Source organism: Apis cerana, linkage group LG7, assembly GCF_029169275.1.
Source record: "Apis cerana isolate GH-2021 linkage group LG7, AcerK_1.0, whole genome shotgun sequence".
Taxonomy (NCBI): domain Eukaryota; kingdom Metazoa; phylum Arthropoda; class Insecta; order Hymenoptera; family Apidae; genus Apis; species Apis cerana.
This window is the reverse complement of record NC_083858.1, coordinates 422,296-443,415: the sequence shown is the minus strand read 5'-3', so window position 1 is coordinate 443,415 and position 21,120 is coordinate 422,296. Positions and strand designations below refer to the sequence as shown.

Sequence of the window (21,120 nt, the reverse complement as noted above, 5' to 3'; positions counted from 1 at the left end):
GAATTAGAAAGATTATAATTTTATAAAAAAAAATTTGATTCATTCGAATAGCGAAATATTTATAAGTAGATTTTCGAAATTTGCAACTATTCATTTTCAGATTCGAAGTTCATAAAATGAATCTTTTGCGTAGGATTTGATTGAATTTACAAGTACATGTTAAAGTTGATCCCATCACTACTAATAAGCTTCTCTCGTTTTCCTCTTCAGCGTAATCTCAGACTAAACCTTTGAGATTAAAATTCTCTCGAGGAACCGCTGTTTCTATTTGCCAATTTTTACTTATTCTCATGTAATCACATTATCGTACTTTATATAAGATATTAAAATAATTCACTTTCTTTTTTTTAAGAAAAATTTAAAAACAAATTTTTCGCTACAAATATTCTGATGTGAAAAACAGAAATCATTTTCTTTCAATAAATAAAAAGTTAAATTTTAACTGTATATTATTATATAAAATTAATTCAAGGATAGTATCAATTATTAAAATCTTATAAAATAGTATCATAATACAAAATAAATTAAAATATATTAGTTTAAAGATTCTTTTTCTCATATCTGTATGAATATTTATAACGATATATTTTCATTTTTTTTTTTTTTTGAAAAAAAAAGGAAATCGTAATACAAATAAAATGTAAATAAGAACTATAATTAAGACTAGAATTTTATTAACTTTTTATGTAAATCTGTCGTAACTTTAATACATTATAAATTCAATATAGATTGACACGTAAAACCGATAAAATGTCACTTTTATGTCGATTAAAAATATTTCCACGTGTTTTCAAGATTTTAATCGGATTAAAGTATCCCGGATAAAAGTAACGTTTAATTCACTTACGGAACGTCTTGTTAATAACTTATTTACCAATGTCCAATTCAGTTATCGGAGAAAACTGCTTCATTCTAACGATAACAATAATAGTATTGCGGCACGAAGAAACATTCTATATAGTCAATAAAGGGAATGATACCGATTTAATGCTTCCTTACCAACCATGTTCGATCAGAATTTTCGACCTCTTGAATTTTCTCTCGAGAATTCTGCTTTTAAAATTCGATTTTATTCGTGTTGGATCGAACGAACTAATTCTTTACCGATTGATTATTTTTATCGCGAATACGTTTGGTCGTGGAAAGAAGGAATATGAGGAAAATAAGAAAATGGAAATATAATGTAATATGAGAGAATTGTGACGGAATGAGAAGAATTTATTATCTTTTCGAGGGTAAGACTCGAATTAATCTTGTATGATCTTATTTCAAATGTTACTCACAAAATTGATCTTCAGCAACTGATATGATCGAATGATTGATAGATCAGTTATGACGTTTCTTCTATTTATATGTTCAAGTTTCATCGTCACACATAAAATTGATTCAATATCTGTTATTTTATTATCTTAAGCAATGCAAAATACTATCTTTATATCGCATTTTTAAATGTTATTGAAAAATGATAAATATTATTAAAAAGACATTAGGAGCTTCTATTTTTAAATTTGCTTATTTTTACGATTAAAATGATTAGAAATGAATAAATAAAAAAATTAAAATTGAACTATTGATTAAATTAAATTGATATTTTTTTCATAATCGTATAACGCTTAAAATTTAATGACCCAATTTCCTGAAAATTTATTCTTATATTAATTAAATTATTGAAAATGAACAAATCTCCAGAAAGATTGGAAAATTCCTTAATTTCGAATCATAACTTGATTGCAATAATATTGATTATATTCCATCGTTGTTTGCAAGCAATCGATATTACCGATTTAAAGGGAGTGATTAGTGCAAATATTGAAAGTATCGAATGATTCCGAGGATGAGAACGAGAATCGAATCAAAAATCAGGATGATTGAAATCACGTACGCATCTGTGATAAAATTGTTCGATTCTTTTACCCGTTGTACGTAATACGAAGAAAATTTTCAATTCAGCCACACACGAATTCGAATTTTAAACAATTTTCTAATAAACGTCGCTCAAGAGATTTGAACTAGAAAACGATTTTTATAATGAAAATTCTAAATTTGAAGATTTTTAATTTTTTGAAACGACAAAACATCTAACTTTTATAATTTTTTTCTTTTTCTTTCTAATCACATGCAATTATTATAATAATTAGAGAATATACATATAAAAATAGATCGTTAAATAGATATTGGTACGTGATTGCACGAATTTGACATGAGTGCAGCAGGAATTGCAGTGGAGGAGAGGATGCATCTCCGTCGAATATCGATCGTCCTACTTGTCAATTCGAGTATAAAGCGATATACATACATATTTGAAAACATTCCACCGTAAATTTCGTGAGCGTCCTCTAATGGCCTACGTTAACCCTATTTGTTATGCAACCAATAGGGATAGAAGTCGTAGGGGGTAGAGTCTGATCTTGATCGTTTAGAAAAGTACGATTTGATATCGAAATGAAAAGATTGAAGTAAAACGAAAAACGTGATATATATATTATAAAGATAATTTTATAAAAATAATATTTTTGGCTTTCACATTCACATTTAATTACCAAGTTGTGCAATTATTCAAATAACAATATTGTACCTCAACGTTATTTTATAATAATATGTACGCAACATTTCTAATTATATATAATTGTGATGAAAATTATGAATTACATTAATTGCGTTACTAATGACATATAAAACTTCACAAATAATATTATTAACATATTTTAACATGCAATTGTAGTGGTAATATAGATAATAGAGCTAATCTAAATATTGTTAAGCATCTCATAGATGAGAAAAGATAATACGGTCCAATCATCTACGAAATATCAAGTACATAGTTTAATATTAAATGTACATAATAAAGTTAAATGCATGGTATAAACAATGATATATATAAGTTGTACGTGTAATAATACTATTCGTTTAATTCGTCGTGGCCATATTTGTTTCTTGAAAAATTTTCCTTAATTTCCCCTCAAAATGAATAAAAAAGAAAATTTTCAATGGCGAAATTCAAATCTCTGACACATTGAAACTATGGATAAAATTTTTTTCAAGTTATCTTTTATATATTTTTTACTTTATTTTTTCATAACATATAATTTTAACATAAAATACAATTAATAAATTGAATTCTCGATTATGCAAATAATCAAAATATTGATGATCTCGTTTCCTTGAATAACAAATTGAAAGGAAAAACAAAGAAATGTTGTTCTTTCATTGCATGTAATAAATGACATACTATATTTTATTAAACTTTTTTTTAATTAGTGAAATGGATGAGAATTGAACAAGTCTTGAAAAATGATCCAGATGAGAACAGTGTATATTGTCGAGCAAGATTTCACTGGAACAATGACGAGTCACATAAAAATAACCAATTTGTTGTTAAAACGTATGAATAATCCAACAATGCCACTCTCTCGAGGCGGTTGAACCATAATTTATCAACGTCCGCCACTGAGAGCTTTGCTAATTGTTGCGGAAATCCGTATCTGTGTCCATTTTCTTTGTTATAATTTCAACGTTCAAGAATTAGAAGGATTGCTTAAAATTTTGTTTCTCCAAACACAATAATTCGTTCTTTATTTTCCATAAAATTAATAAATAAATTTGTTCTAGTTTCGAATTGTTTTCATTTAAATGTGTTCACTTCAAATTATTTAACGAATATAGATCAAGCTTATCTTTTCCATATATTCTATTCGCTTTAAAGTTATAAATTTAATTTAATTTCACATCGTTATTAAGATAAATGAAATGACATTATTTAAATTAAGAAGAAAATTCTGCGGAATTGTATTTTCAAATTTTTATATATCATTCAAGAAATACAAAAAAAGGAAAAAAAAATATTTTCGGTTTACTACATAGATTAATATGGTAATTTAATGGTGAAATTAATATTCGTATAAAACAAATAAATATATATTTTCTCGATAACGAATATAAAAATTTTATTGTGTTTGAATATTAATCGCGCAATTTAATTAAAATTCATCGTTTATTTTGTATTTGATAAAAAATTTAAACATACATTCCTAACAGGAATGAAACAAGATAAAAATAAAACAATATTGCAATCTCTTCAAATGAATTTTTACAAACTCTTCAGAATTAACTTTGAAACACTAATTGCTGCTCTCGTGTAAGAATATAACGAGCCACTTTTCTTTGTCGTCGTGCAGTCTGGAAATTTCCTTGTTTATGTAACCGAAAACAACTTCTCAGCGATAAAACTGCACTAGCAATGTTCCAAGAATAAAAATACGTCGGTAACTGTCACCCTGACCTTCCACGGCCACCCACCCCTCCGTTTTCGATCTGCTAACCACCATTCACCTCGAATACCGACGATGATGCGGATCGTGCTAGGTCAAGGTCATTGGTCGAGACACAGGAAATCTTATGGCTGATCTATGCGATCCGTTACTACTGACGCCCTCCAGTCGGAATTAGCGACGGCTTCGAGTCGCTCTAGATCAAATCTAGTTTGCGCGATCGACAGAATTGTTTAAACGTTCCTACGAAAATTTAAATTATTTCATTTTATTCACTGATTCATCATAGCTTATTTTCATTCTCTTTGATTTAATCATCTTTGTTATAAGTTTAAAATACAAAATTTAAAGTTATAAATGAAAGTTTTAGTTGAAAGTTTAAATTAAACTATATGAAATTCTATAGAAAGTTAAAAATAAAAATATTGATACACAGAGATAGTTTATCGTTTTAAATAAATCTTCATAATCTTTTTGAAAATTTCATATCCATTGTTATCACACGTATTATTTTGTATTATTATGAGTATTATTTTAAACTTTAATTCAAGTAATTGTGCAATAACAAAATATTTTCCGTTAACCTAATTTCGTTTGACATGTAAACTGATTCAAATGTCCAACGATAAAATTCACACACAAGAAAATTTGAAAGACGTTTGAAGATCTTTGGAAAAAATTGAAAATTGAATTATCGTTATTTTCTGTCTTCAATCTCTCCACTACTATAATTTTCAGTCTTAACCGGAATAAAATTGCAGCGATGACAGGATACGTTTGAGGGTCAAGGTCGGCTGACCGACGAGTCCTCTGCGCACCGGGGAAAGAGGAGGGTGACTTGCAGTCGATTCGTAATTTCGTTGCAACTGCAGTTGAACAGGCGCGCTCGTAAATTTCCGACACGTACCGTGGTGTTACATATTAATGACGGGTCATTAAAGACGATATAGAATCGAGCAAATCTCTGTTTATTGTTTGTCATATTAACCACTTCCTCCTTTTTCGTCACGTTCGAAATGCGTCACAATGACGTATTTCATTCGTTTCTTCGATTTACGAAACTCGTATCAACCAACGACTTTGTTTGATCAAAATTCATCGTGAAACATTATAAAATCCAAACAATTTAAGTACTTGATTATTTAAAATTCAAATTAAATTTATAGTTTTCGAAATAATATTCGAAAGTTAAGTTTTTTAAAAAAAGAAATCAACTATCACATTAGAAAAGAATAATATAAAATACTTTGGGTTAAAATAATACTAAAATAATTTTAAATTCAATTTCCAATTTGAAAATTCATTAGTTTTTTAGATTAGATACAAATTTCTATTTATTCTTATCGAATTGAATTTTACTTGATGTTTGACGTAAAAAGTAGTATTCCAGAATTATTGCTATAGAAATTATCCATTTGATAGTTTGTGACTTAAAATGTATTATTTTCAGTAAAATCTGCAACTATTCCACCGAGAACTAAACTCATATGTTTCGATTGTGTGGTCGATAATACATATCTATATTTGTTCTTGAGTACCTTCTATTTCGAGTATAATACGAGTATAATTTATATAATATATAATAGAATTTTAAACGAATATAAAACATTCTATTGATTCAAAAAAATCATTATAATAATCGAATAAAATATTTATAAACAAATAGATAAGATTTTTCTAAGCAAAAAATAAAGAAATGATATAATATAGCAAGTAACGATTCAAATTATTCAACGATATTTTGCGAATTTTTTTTATATTAATACCTTTTTTTTTCGATTGTCTCAACACTCACATTTGATCAGTGTATATTCACACTATATATTCACGTCGCTCCATTGTATCGTTCTTGTTTAAAACTCGACTCTCACTTTCCGGTATGAACAAAGACAAAGCGTTCGTTTTATCGTTTGCAAACAATATTCATACGTACAATACACCTATATTTTGGATGATTTCCGACTTTCATAGACTTGCTGTTGGCTTAAATGAAAACTTTTGATGCATTGATGCACAATTGATCAAAAATTTAAATTATCAATTAATAATACAAAATTAAAATTAGCTATTCTTTATTTATGTATGATTTGTTGAATTAAAAATTATTGTCATTGTTAAATATTTAAATTATTATGAAAAGAAAAGAATGCATTTCGATGGTTTTAAATAAATATTATGGAAGGAAGAAAATGATACGTTTGTGAGAATATTTGTTGTTTCTCAGAATGCTGCACCGTACAAACAAATCCTATCCATGTCAACTCGAATGCCGTTTTAACGATCCTCGAAATCAATCAGTTTTTTCATTCGTTTATAATGGTTAGAATGAATGGATTATCATCATCCAACATGCGAACGAAAATAGCCGAAAACCACGACTTTATCAGGAAACCGCAAAATCCCATTTAATCGGTTCAATCGTTTTAACCGCTTTCAATCGCCGCCCTTAATTGTAAACCGCAGTGACTGTCGATCAAAATACAATTGTAAACTTTAACATTCACGTATTTTTCATTGATTTCGAAAGCTTTATCGGAAATTCGATATTTTTATCCTCGTTATATCGAAACAGATTGCAGAATAACAAAGATGTATAAATACATACTTTTATAGCAATGGAATACTTTTATATCGAGTCTTCTTAATCTCTTGAGCAGTTACGATCAAAATCATTCCAAATATAGAGATTCTATGATTCAAAACGAGATGAAAATTAATAATGAGATTGAAAGCATTGTTATTAAAAAAATTAAATTTAAATATATTAATATACAAAATACAAATAAATTTGGCTAATTTCCAATGAAATATGATTAAATAATTGATAGAAAGGTATTAAATTAGAACATGTTGACAAATGAACTCGTCAAATGATCAATTGATCAATTAAAATATATATATTATTAGTGAAATGATCAACGATTGCTCAGGCAAATGTGCATTCGAATGTTTTAGTTGTATTTTCTCAAAAATGAGGCTTTGAAGAAAATATTATATTCTATATTTTTTATTTATTTTTGCATATAGATCTGTCTTCCATACATTATCTATTCATATCCATTTGGAAATAAACTAGATGTATCTGTATTTGATTGAAATACGTTTTGCTGAAAAATGAAGCTCTTACTATTATTTTGTTTTTCCATTTTCTTCTTATTTTGAGTCGTTCTATTTTCCTGATCTTATTTATATTATGAATATTTTGTATACAATAATAAAAGAATGATCGATAATAAATAAAGGAAATTTAATTTCAGACAACTTTTTCGTCATAATTTTATCATTTGTTATCATTCGTTATATGCTTTATTTATTTTTATAAAAAGTTGAATCTTCAACCAAAAGTTCTCACATAGAATTACATAAATTTAATTTAAAATTTAAAAAAGTGTAATATAAACACATCTTCTAACTTATTATTAGAAGGAAATAATTCAAATTAAAAAAAAATTTCAACGATTCGTGCCTGATGTTCCTTTTTCTCGAAGAAAAAACGAAGAACATCGATGAAATTTCTTGTTCGACGTGTTTCCAACTCGATTACACAAGAAATAATCTTTCTTCCACTGGTTAATCGTCTTACGAATCGCGTGTCGTCGCGGTCTTCCGCCTTGTTCCTCAGTGTCCGCTAATACTCGCTTCCCCGATTGTTATTTTCTCCAACGATGCGCCCTTGTACCGTCATTGCAATTTTAGAAAAAGGAGAAAAGAAGCGGTGAATGCTCCTGCAAAATCCTCTTATCTCGTTAAACTATATATTGTATAATACCGTGCACAGACTCGTGCCGAAAATGCCGAGGAAAATACAATTTCCTGTCGTCTCTGCGACTTCTCCCAGATTTTGAAGTATTTCGCGTTAACGTTGTTCGTCAACCGGAAATCATGCTCTTTTGGAAATTTCTTCCAATATTCTTCATTCGAGAATCTCGTGGAAATTTCATATATTATTTTTTTTTGTTTTTTAATTGAATCCTATTGAAATTCTTAGCGAAACTTGATTGCGCGAGATACTTTTATTCGCGACTTGTAATTTACGTGATTTACATGATTAGAAAGTTCAGTTATATTATTCTATATAATTTTCTCTAGTATTCATCTGCTTTATTTTTTAATTTTGTAGAAAATGTATTTTGCTTTTTTCATAAATCGAAATTTATGATGCTCAATGTTCTGAGAGAGATCCAACAATTATATAGTAAGATTCATGGGTAATAATAGTAAGATTAGGATAACCATTACTAGATCGTCCCTAGATAGATGAGATACGTTATCCATAAATTTCCTGTGTCCCATTCACAAATGGAAATTTATTATGTTTATAACAATATTAAAAATTTATCAATTAGTGTTATGGAAGAATATTACTTTATGTTATTATTATTAAAGATATGTCAAAAATAAATAAAAGATAACTGTTCTGTTAATAAAAATAAGTACATATAATTTTATAATAAGAAGATCCATTATTTTTTCAAATAATTACAATATTGTGTTATTAATTTAATTACGTATCTCATCATCTTTAATATATTTATTTCTTATTATTTCTTATTAAAACATTAAATTAATCCTTGTTAAAATTATAACATGATTTAACAATATGAATTTCATTCTTAAAGAATGTAAAAAGCTAAGAAAAAATGAAAATAATTTAGTGAAAAATTTATAAATTTGTAAGAAATCTTTCATCACCAAATATTAGATATTACGTCACGTGCTTAATTAATCCTTTAATAAAAATTCTTCGAAATGAGGCGAGAAATTGCAACTTTTGTAATCAATTTTAATTAACACTCGTTTTCATTATCGATGCTTCCGATATTTCCAAATATTCCGATCACTGATCGGTTAATTTAAAAATTTAAAAATTAATCATGATCGTTCGATCGATGTTTTAGCTTGAAGCTTGGCACAGTTGAAATGAATAGCACGCAATGATTGCGAATTATTTTGAAAAATATAAAATGAATTGTGTAAAATTGTATAAATATAAAGGTAAATGAAAATTTCTTATTTCGTAATTACTTTGAGAAACATGGATTAGATATTTGTAACATTTTAATTTCGAAACGTTAAATTATTTATTTTTATGACGTAAAATTGAAAGAAATTATTCTAATATTTTATGTAATATAATTCTGCATTTGCATGATTCATTTTAAATTTAACACGATATAAATCTCCCTTTTTTAAAATTCTTAAAAGTCATTTGTTTTCCAAATGAATGCCTTTTAAAAGTCTTTATTTTAACTTTGAATATTTCATCCTATTAAGTATTCTATGAAAACTAGAACAATGGTTACCTTCGTGCTATGGAAATTCGTCTAAAACTTTCTAACAATAAAACAAGTTAAGAAATGAAAAGACACCCAATATATCCTTATTCTATAACCTGAAAATTATCAAAATTCATTTTTCACACCTTCAATTAAATATTAATTTTTATTATTTTTAATAAAACACGTTTCTTCATCTAAATGAAATTTATTACTTTCGAAAAGACGTATATATCCCAAAGTTGGGCAATCAGAAGAGAAAATGAAACAGATTTGCTGAATGAGACGTCGGAAAATGACTTTGAAACGACAGAGGATGCACCGTTCTAACAATAAAACAGGAACGCTAAAACGTTTTACGTGTAATCGTGCAAACTCACCGGTTTCGGCAGCCGCTTGAAGCAGCATCTGCTGATGATGGTGTTGCCTGGTCGAGGACCTGTGATGGTGCACGCTGTTCAGCACGATGTTGCTCGACGTCCTGCTGAGCGCCTTCCTTTGTCTGACCGCCTCCTTGTAGATCTTACAGTACATCACTATCATCACCAAGCCAGGTATCCAAAAGGAGATGCACGAGCTGATCACAGCGTATGGCCGGTTCACCACGAAAGAGCAAACCTGCAACGATAGGGATACGCTACAACATCGTGCGCATCAGTCTCTGCAATTTATCTTCCGATCGATACGAGATTTACAAAGGGTTGCTTTAAGATAGTAATGCTCAGAGTGAAAACACCTGAGGCTTCGATGACTTACAAAGATCCTAAAATGAAATATCCATCACGTGTTTTTCAATATTGCTATGTATATACGTATGTTGCTATTTGTGCAAAATGTTTATTTAAATTTTTTATTACACAAAAATTATATATGTTTTGCTTTAAAGAGCGTCGGTTGTGCTGTTGCTGGAAGCTAACGCGTAAGTGATTATATAAGTAAATGAGATTATTGATTTATTATGATTGTATAAAGGGTGTGCAAAGGGTACTTGGATTAAGTATATGCGAAGTGGTTTAATTAGAATTATGTCAAAATTTCGATAGCTAAGAGAACATATTAGATGTCTAATCTTAATAGAAATCTCATCCTATTGATATTGGCCTTTCAAATTGAGAATACATTTTGTATATAGTTTTGAAAATATCTCGAAAAAATAAAATTTCTCTGTTTGATAGAATAATTTCCGTTATATAATCAAGGTATATTAAAAAATATATGACAGTAATAAATTTGTTACAACGCATGAAGGTTAATGGCATAGAAAATTGTCCGATCGAGTTCCAATTTTCATCAAGGGTTAAGCAAAATTTTTAATTCAATTTTCCTCGTAATGGTAATCTTGTCGTGTATGCGGAATTTATGTTAAATCTGCGACATAATGAGATGAAACCTTTTCCCCGCGCTTACGTAAACTTCATTTTGAAACATAAATCCACGTAATAATAAACCTAGTCAAGCTTGTGCCGCAAGTCAACGTTAATTAAAAGAAACGCGTCACTTTTCAATTTCAATTAAACAAACAATGAAATCAATCATACGTTTATTTATTTTATTAAAAATTCCAATAAATATATTTATCGAAAAAAAATATGCTTCGGTTAAAAAATTTGACTTTACGTAATTACGCATAAAATAAAATAATCGACCGATTATTTTCTCGGACTATTTTCAATTTTTATCGAAATTTTTATAAAATTATTATCCTATGATGAATCGGATTCGTTGAAAGAAATCTACGAGTGCGAAGATTTACAAAAACATTCGTTAAAAAATTGATGGAAAAACTACGCATAATTGTATCGTCCAATAGTACTTGAGCAAATGGAGCATCGACGCTTCGATGTTACTTTATTTTTACTATAGTCGAGTATTTAAATTGGATTTGTCTAGCCAACTGGTGAAACAGACACGAACGCTTGACGTTTTCATCACGAGCAGAAACATAACAGGAATTGTTTTCAATCAGATTAACGAATAATTTTACTTATTATTAATATAATTCTAGAAAATAAGAATCGATTATTAATATTATAAATTTAATTTTTTAGGACTCATAACTCGTGAATTTACGATGGGATCTTTACGATGGTGTTCGGCCATTGCATAACCAAATTAGCCAATCAAGGAAATAATAGTGCAAGTTAGGTGGACCAAGTGAAGGACGTGATTGGTCGATTTGCCTATAACGCACGCGTATGCAAATTGAGCAAAAGCCTTGCACAAATCCTCTTATCCCGGAGGAATTATTGTCAGTATTCATAATTTGGTATGCAAGTCGGAACGCTTATTAAGCAGACACGTTACAGGTATCTAGTCGACCGAAAGTCACGTTGTATAATGCATATGAAAGATTGTCCGACGAAACGTGTCACTTTGACGTGTAATTATTACGCGATATTATCTTTGGACATCGTAAATTGCGAATCCATTAAGAGAGTACTTTGTGCGTTTGGTGATTAATTACCATAGTTCGTGATATTTTTACAATATTAAAGAAAAGCTTATACGAATGTTTGAGAGAAAAATACATGGCATACACACATTAGAATTACAATGAATCGATGAGTATTCAAACTCACATGTAATCTGAATACAATCGAAATATCAACGTGTCAAACTCACCTCCGGATTCTTCACCATGTAATCCAAATGTTCCTGCGTGGTGTACCAACCCATGAATATCGGTATGAAGCTGATCAAAGCGGGCAAAATCCACGCACTACCCAACATACACCCCACAGTTCCCTGTCTCATGATCACCGTGTACTCGAGAGGGCTGACAATGGCGTAATACCTATCCACGCTGATGCAGCACAGGTGAAGAATGGAGGCTGTGGAAAAGTACACGTCCAGCGAGTTCCACACGTCGCACATGAACCGGCCGAACAACCATTTACCGCCCGACAATTCGGCCGAGGCGTTGAACGTCATCGCGCACATAGCCACCAGGAGATCCGCGGCTGCGAGGCTCACCACGTAGCAGTTGGTCACCACTCTCAATCTTCTGTGCCTCCTCACGCTGGCGATCACGAGAGCGTTGCCCAGCACCGCTGTCGTGATTATGCTTCCCATCACGATGCCTTTGATCACCACCACGAACACGTTCACGTTTTCCGGCAGGTTCTCGACCGTGGGGTTCTCCACTGGAACCGAGGTGACGTTGTTCGCGGCGGTGCTCGACGGGGTGCTCGCGTTGCTGGAAGACGCAGGGGTGGGATCCACTCGGCTGGGCAGACTCGTCGTCATCGCTGCCATTACGTTCAACATGGTGATGAACCGTTGATGCTCCGCTCGAGCAATTTTACTCGATCATGGCTGTGCGACGCGCCTGATCGTTTACGATCATCGCCGTCGCACTTTCTCCTCCTCAGTTTCGAATAGTTGGTAATGTAGGTTAGTGGTTGATTGTTGGAATTTGAAGTTAAATTGTGTCGAGCCTCTTTTGGTAAGTGATCTCTATTTATTAGAATCTGTTTTTAGATCGATAAATACGTAATCGATGACGATATTGATTCAGTTCCTCGAGATATTGTTTTAGATGGTGTATGGAAGGTAGATGTAATTGTTGGGAATTCCTCCAATGGAACCTTCTTTGAGAAACGGTTGCGGTCTCGACGCATTTGCCCGAATGAACGAGGACTCTCCTCAATGACGTACGCGCATTCGTGGCGATTGACCATGGTCGTTGAATGTCCATTGTTGAATGTCCAATGTATTTGGTTGCGCAATTTCTTTGATCGAGGAGGACTCGTGTAATGTCAGTAGAAAATGTCTTTCCAACTTGATTCATTAAGGGAAAAGATTGTTTTTATTCGAGTTGTACGTTTGATTTCACTGGAGAACACTCTGTAAAATTAGAGTCCAATCTCTGGGATGTTGTACGACTCGTGTTCCAGAACGATGTCTGTTTATCGAGTTAAACGATGGCTATCGAAAGCATTAGCCTAATTCCTCGTGTCTCTGCCTCGAAACGTAATTCCTGCAATTCAGAAATACGAGAATACGTGCAATTGGTAAATTATCAAAGAATTCATTACAAAATTTTGAATAATTTAATTTATCGTTAATAATTAAGATAAATAAGATACGTAAAATCATATAGAATTATTCCGTTAAGTTTTTCCCGTGTATTTTCTTTAATATTAAAATCTAATTGTGCTAATTTAAATCTAAAATTGATATATTTTGAGTAATAACGATCGATCGCACGAAAGAAATAAAAGAAATAATATTTTCTCCCAAATCTTTCTACCTCTATCCAGGAAAGAATTTTCAACAATTCCAAATATATCTTTAGAAACTTTAGATTCTTTTTTTTATCATTTCTCGTGTCTAAACACGAGTAGCAACGGGTATAAAAATTCTATCGTTTCCAGGATGCAACGGGTGGAAGAGCGCAACAAATGTTTCACTCAACACCGTGACAAGTTCATCCTTTGTGGACTTCCGTTACAAATTGCATCGATGACGGATCACCCTATCTCCGGGGAAACGGTGGTAAGAAAAAGTTTGCCATCCGGTCTGGCCGTAGTTTCCAGTTAAAAAGTGATTGCACCGAGATGGGGCTATTTGCGAAGAAGATTGCAAGAGGGCCGATGGAATTACGCAGCGCGACGATGAAATACTTTTCCGCATCGTTGTGGGACGAGGAGGCGAATACAATGAAAGGGGCGAATTCCGGCTTGCTGTTCCCTGTTCGCCGGACCTTTAATTACAACCGATGTCGCCATAGTTGGCTCACCACTCCTGGAGCCGTGTTAAAATGGAGAACAATTTAATAACATATTCGAATAATTATTTAACAGTGGTGAGATTAGAAAGAATTCGTTCATTTTTTTCTCCTTTATTTCAAAAAAATATCAATTACCAACGACAAATGTTCGAGAGAAGATGAGTGAAAATAATCTGCGAAAATAATCAAACGAGAGATCGCTGAAATTTTATTAATATCAAAGTTCGACTGAGAAAAAAAATACATTTATTTTTTTTAAAATTCCACTTCGTGAAAAAGTCGTCTTATCATAGGACAAATCATAGGATGTTTCGCAATATTCGTGTGAGATAAACTTTCATCGAATACGAATGCACGAATGTAAAAACCAAGAAAATATATGAGCCAAGTTCAAATCCATGATTCTTCGCTAAAAGATCATTTTCTTTCTCTTATTCCTCGTTATCATCTATATCTATCTCGTACTATATAAACATCCTTCTACAATAAAAGATATTAAAAGTTTTCCCTTTTCCTATAGAACTTGGAATTTTATCCGTAGAATTTTCGAATTCTACGGAACATAAATTGAAAACTCTTTCCCCGGACTGAAATAGTTCTCGACATCGAGGAAACGTATACGTAACTGTGGTCAAATTTTTAATCGACATCTTATAAAAGCAAAAATCCAATCTCGTAACCACCGGTAGGAAACGAGATGAAAAGAGATAGGACGTGGAAACCGAGCGGAACAAATCGCCCACACAGCACGTGGATGCCAGAAAAGGAGACGGAATGTATGTCAATCGATAGACGTTCTTCGAAGTATAAAACGCACAGGATAGATCGTGGAACAATTTTATCGGCGGCCACGTCTCGCGACATGGTCTGTAGGGTCCGACCTTTCCACGCTTTGTACTTCCTGTTTATGTTCAACCGTGAACTAATTTCCGCCGACTGGACACGTCCGATTCGAGCCCATCCACCGGAATATCCACGAATTCTCTTCTTATCGTTCGTCTCCGTTCCAGTGGGATTCGATTAATTTTCCACAATTTTCTACAGATGTTGAGCGATGGGGAATTTTGCGAAAGAGGAAACATTGTTCTCTGCCGTCGAAATGTTCGAGGCGCGATATGACTACGCAGATGTGATCCTCCTAGGCCTAGAAAATGGCCGAATAAACTAGGCCACGTAAAAAGCAAGCGTTTAGAATTATTATGGTTCGAAAGATGAATAAAAGCCTCGAATAAGAGAATTGCAAACTCTTTCACATTTCTTGGAAAAGTTCGCAATGGAGAGCGTTAACTGTAGAAACTTTACATGACAAATTTACATTCTCGTTAAATCGTGTTAATTTCTAATTGTTCGAGATTAATTGTATTATGAAGAGCAGAATTAGTAAGTAAAACAAGTAGATACAACTGAAACTTGAGAAGATGGAAATTAGATCTTGAAATATATTTTCAACAAATTTTGCTTCTCTTGGAATAATACTATAATAAAATATAACATTGTTTAAATAGTTATATTTTGATTCCTTTAATTAGATTTTTTTCTGGAAAAGGAAAATAATAAAAATGAAATTATTGTATTTGCGAGTTAAGTTGAATAAATTCTATTTCGACATCTAAAGATTCTTAAAATGAATATTTTATAATTCTAATTCTTTTGTGACATATAAGAAATAAAATATTTTCGTGGGAAAGTCAAAAGAGAAAGAATTACAATATATATAAATTGTTATTCAATTATAAAAAGAACGATAAATAATTTTCAGTAATATTTCCTACACAAAAGTGGAGATATTCGAGCGGAAAATACGAATGTTTGAAAAGAAACGAAACTGATAGAAAAAGAAAAATGACAAACGAAATTGAAAAAGAAGAAAAAGCTATGAAAACAAAACAGCCGACATTTTTCCGTTCAAATGCAACGGACACGTTCGTATACGAAACCCAAATTTTTCTCTCTCTCTCTTTTCTTCCTTGAGTAAAAAATAGGTTAGCCGCATTTGGCGAAATGAACAGAGTGTTAATTAACAGGGTCGCCCTAGCGAAATTCAATTTCAATTTTACAATATTCGAATCCGAGGCAATTTATTTTCACGAACGAAAACGATGCGAGACGAAAACACCATTTTATTCTGTTTTCTTTGTCTCAAGATAGATGAAGCTGCATCGTTCCATTCTTCTTTTCGCGCAATTACGATCGTACGATTAAAATCCTGAGAAAAAAAGAGAGATAAGGATGTTCTAGATAGAGATATAACTATATCACACACGCATAAACATGTTTCTTTCGACTTAATCGCACGAGTCGTTAGCTCATTGGACTGAGTCTTTAAAGAGATGGCAAAGAGAAGTTGAAAATGCAGAATCACTATCAATTTTAATTGTAAAAAATATATTTTTATTTATAAATGGCTAATTCAGAATCAATTTTCTTCGAAATTCTATTTTCCGAAGATCCATTTAATTTTCGTGTTAAAATATATGATTAATTATTAACTTTCGAAAAGCTAAATAACTCATCTTGGTAAAATTAATCAGGTTAGCTTCTGCGTGATTTCAGTTTTCAAGATATAATGCAAAACGCTATGTATTTAATAACACCCTAATAACATTATGTATATTTAATATTATGCAAATTTCATAATCGTTTCTGCGCGTAAAATGTCATCTTTCGTATCCAAGGTGTATTTAAAAAGTAATAAGAATGATTCTAAACATCGCAAATAATATTTTACAGTTTAAAATATATATTTCCAATCTACCTTCGGTATCGATTTCAATTCGATTCGGATAATACAAACGATTTAACAAAATTTTATAAGAAGTATTTTATAACAGAACGCACTATTGTGTTACTGTTACTCGTTGTTAGATAACTAGTAAAACTTTACGTAACAAGATAAGAAAATTACTTCAATTTCCCAATTAAACAAACGGTAGAATAAAAAAAAAAAGTCAAGAACAATCTCACCGATTATCCTTATAACCGTTCTATTAACGGCCATCTTGCGTTTGAATAAACACGATTCTTCTGTGTTTGGGTGCAACGCCAAGCAGAAATAGCGTGCGAAAAAGGTTTGTGGACGAAAATTCACAATCCAATGCGAATAACCATGATCAATTAGCATGACAGCTAGTGTTCAATCGATGTGGGAGAGCGTAACGCCTCCCAGCTACGCGATGGACCAGAACAATTACTAATTGGACTAGAGTTGATCTCTGGTGGCCAATATCTCCTCCGGATTATATCCGGAAAATAATCGGAATTCGATTATCATCTACATACCCGAATAATTTGGATTGTAATTATTGAGATTTTAGAGTAAGGATAATCGATATTTCGATTGAATTAGTTTTTAATAATTTCTTTTTTCTTTTTTTTAACCATGTACACTGTCAATCATCTGTTCGTGGAAGCTCAATATGAATTATCTTGAAGTATATAAGAGCGTTTCATTTATAAGTCTTCTAAATCTTGTTGCAGTACACGGAATGCAAAGAATTAAGCATTTACAAGATTTTATATATTCATTGGGCACATTTGAAGGATTAAATGAAATAGATAAATAATAAAATGTAAAATCGAGACTTATTTTTATTAATCGTTAATATTAATATTAAATAGTAAATAATTGAAATTTATATTAGATGAAATTAGGTGGAAGTAAAGTGAAACAATTCTATCTGTTATATTATCCTCTGTATCTCGCTTTGTCACAAAACATAACGTATAAAATAACAGTGACAAATAATAAAAACGTGAGAGGATGAAATATATTAAAACATACTAAAAGAAATGTACTTATATAATAATCAAATACGACAAAAAATCACGTATAGTGGTATTAACTATTCTGAAAATAATTTAAAAGAAGATACTTTCTTTATTCAATTGTAACATGTCTGACAACAGATGTTTCATTCTCCTTATATCCTCTTTTTCTTTCTTTCTTTCTTTCCTTCTTGTATTATATCATATCTTCTTTATAAGTTATATATATATATTAAAATCTACAATAAGGTATGATTTAACACTTAGATAAAATTTGTAATATATATTATATATTATTGTTTTTCAATTTACTAAATACTGAGTAATAATGAATGTTTTAAATAGCAATAAAGATTCTTTTCAACAGTGATAAAGAAAAGAAAAAATTTTCCTCTTTAACTTAATGACATTCATATTTCAATGTTAATGAAAAGCTATTTTCATTTCAGAAAAGTTGAATAATGTTTTTTAGCGATAACAATGGTTTTTATTATTCATCGTGTATAAATATGGAGAAAAATCGAGAAACAATTACACTTAACCTCGAAACCTATAATAGTTACAGACCATTACCAATGGAAAATCTTGAGACAATGAGCGTTACAAATACACATGTACTTAAGTATGTTCTCGATGCAATGGAAGATCTTTCGATGGAAAATAATTTAATCTCTATTGCGGAAGATAATATACGAAGAATTGTGCAATATAATTATTTCTTCTGATAAAAAAAAAATTGTTTTTGCATCGTTAAACATTTTATATTGTTCGATTAAAATATATCATTAATATATTTTTTTAATTTTATTCATTATTTTCCAAATTAAATAACAAGGAAATTACAAGAAAAAGCAATTAAAAGAATTTTAATATTTTCAAATATTTTATCGTATATGAATAATGTTTCATTTCGAATATTTTATATTGTTTTTAATGTTTTTAATATTTTCTAGCTTAATATCATGTAATTTTAGCATAATAATTTCATTTATTTTATTTTTATTTTACTTTCTTCGATTATTATTGGAATATCTGAAATTTGTACATTTTTTAAACATTTCTCTTTTAAAAAATCGATTGATGAGTCATGAAGTTAACACGTAAATTGCTTCCGGCAACAGAGAATGTACGAAGCCAGTTCAAATACCGTTGTAAAAACTTAATAATTGCACGATAACGACGAGGAACCACGAAAAAAAATTTCGCCTATATTTCAACCGAAAATTCGAACTTAGCATTTCCAATCGAGTAAAAAAAAATATATATATACATATACATTTATTTGTATCATACTTTACATACTTCGAAAATAATAAATAAGCAACAATAATTAACTTATTAAAAGAATTTTTAGATACATGATTGAGAAATCCTTTGTTGCTTGAAATAAATGATAAAGTATAAATATTCACGCTGAAATATTTATCGATAATAAATTGTCAATAATATTATCAAATTCCGAAAGAGGAAAATTAAATTATCAGAATTTAATTCATTCTTAATAAACATGTCTATAAATTTTACGTACTTTAAAGATAATAAATCGAAATAATGAATATTCAAAGAAAAATTGAAAAGATAAAACGTCATAATTTGTATATTTATAGACAAGAATCTGAAGGAATCATTGATGAAAAATGTATTAATGTCAGGAAGTTATCCATAAAAGAAGAGATTAAAATTTATCTTTTGTATATTTAAATTTACAGAAAGATATTCGTACTAAAACACCGTATTATTAGAAATTTTTTTCTAAATTCAATTCTAAATTCAATATCTAAAATTAAACTCTTTCACAATAATTATTTGTTCACTTATGTATAAAGAAACGTTTTTAAAAAACAATTTCCAAAGTTCTTGCAGAATATTTCTTAGAACAATTTTTAAATTTAAATTCTCTTCAAAGCATATTATTTTACCTATCCTCTTATAATTTAATTTTATTAAAGCCCTAATCTCTCAACCCTCTTAAGAAATATTATAATTTTAATAAAATAATATTTAAATCAATCTAAAAATAATCACCTTGGTAAATCGCTTTATTAATCTCTACAAAGAATACGACGCAATGAAGCATTTTTCTACCAAATTTTTATAAATTAACAAATCTTAAGAAAATACTATACAAAATAATTCTGAAAACTACCCTTTAACGAAGATCCTACTCGAATTCACGAACAATCATTGGCACAGAGACATCGAGTCATCAACAAGACGAATAAAAATCGTATATACGCGTACAATCTCCAAATACCTTACAATCGTCGCTTAAACTAACCCTGAAAACTCACCCTCTGGCCGATAAACACCGCATTATCTCCGCAGAGAGAAGCATTCACATCGAAACGACCACCTCGTCAACATCACAAAAAGATCTTCAACAAACACGAAGAAACAAACAACACCCTCTAAATTCATCCCCTTTCTATTAATACCCCCCTGACACTTTCACCGCGGACATTTCAAGCGGAAACTGACCTTCCCGCCGGCGTGTTGAGCTCTGCTCAGCCTTTACCATGCACTCGTGTATCCTTTCCAATTAGAGCAACGAACAAACGAACTCTCGAGCGAGACGTCAACCCTTTGTCTCGATATTTCTCTTTGTCCTCGCCGCACGGTGTGTACCGAAGAGTAACGTATTCATCGTGCCGAACCGGCGAATTTCGTTTCAAAAGACGCGTGCATAAACGAGAGGTCATCGGTTCTTGGTGCAGGCCACGTTAAAATCCGAAGCGTGGATCGGCAAGGAAAGGGTTGACGGCATATTTTCATTCATCGTTTCGAACATACACCGTGTAGAAACGCGATCGCGGATCAGAGCCGCGAGGCCGGCCGCTTGTTTCAGCGGGTCAGAGCGCACTGTCCGCTTTGGGAAGACACCGATTGATTTGGCCAACCGCCGTGGATGGCGCCACCGACGTCGAAAACAACCCCCTCCGAGCGCCAGGTGCGATGCACCAAGTTTCTGGCGAGAAAGAAGGGCGGCAGCGGCGGAGAGGGATGCCACCCTCTTCGCCACGATAAGCGTCGCACTGGCAAGTGCAAGGTTAATTGGCAGAAGCGACCGGAATGATTTCTG

The 21,120-nt window shown here is 31.1% G+C and overlaps 1 protein-coding gene and 1 long non-coding RNA gene across 3 annotated transcripts in view; one reads left to right on the top strand and one right to left on the bottom strand.

Annotated features, from left to right (window-relative positions):
* LOC107994565 (octopamine receptor beta-3R-like) overlaps positions 1 to 20,918 on the bottom strand; it is a 109,163-nt gene extending 88,245 nt beyond the window's left edge. Inside the window, exons 1-3 of one of the 2 annotated variants that reach the window (XM_017051545.3) lie at positions 20,333 to 20,918; positions 12,167 to 13,523; positions 9,925 to 10,162 (exon numbers count right to left, since the gene is read on the bottom strand). In XM_017051545.3, the coding sequence (XP_016907034.1) occupies positions 9,925 to 10,162; positions 12,167 to 12,811 (883 nt within the window). In that variant the 5' untranslated portion in view covers positions 12,812 to 13,523; positions 20,333 to 20,918. The remainder of the gene's footprint in view (positions 1 to 9,924; positions 10,163 to 12,166; positions 13,524 to 20,332) is intronic. The other variant, XM_017051544.3, reaches the window with a different exon arrangement.
* Positions 13,417 to 14,678, top strand: LOC114577067 (uncharacterized). The gene is made up of 2 exons (XR_003696816.2): positions 13,417 to 13,557; positions 13,921 to 14,678. It is a non-coding gene; the product is annotated as an uncharacterized LOC114577067 (long non-coding RNA).
* Positions 20,919 to 21,120: the final 202 nt, after the last annotated feature.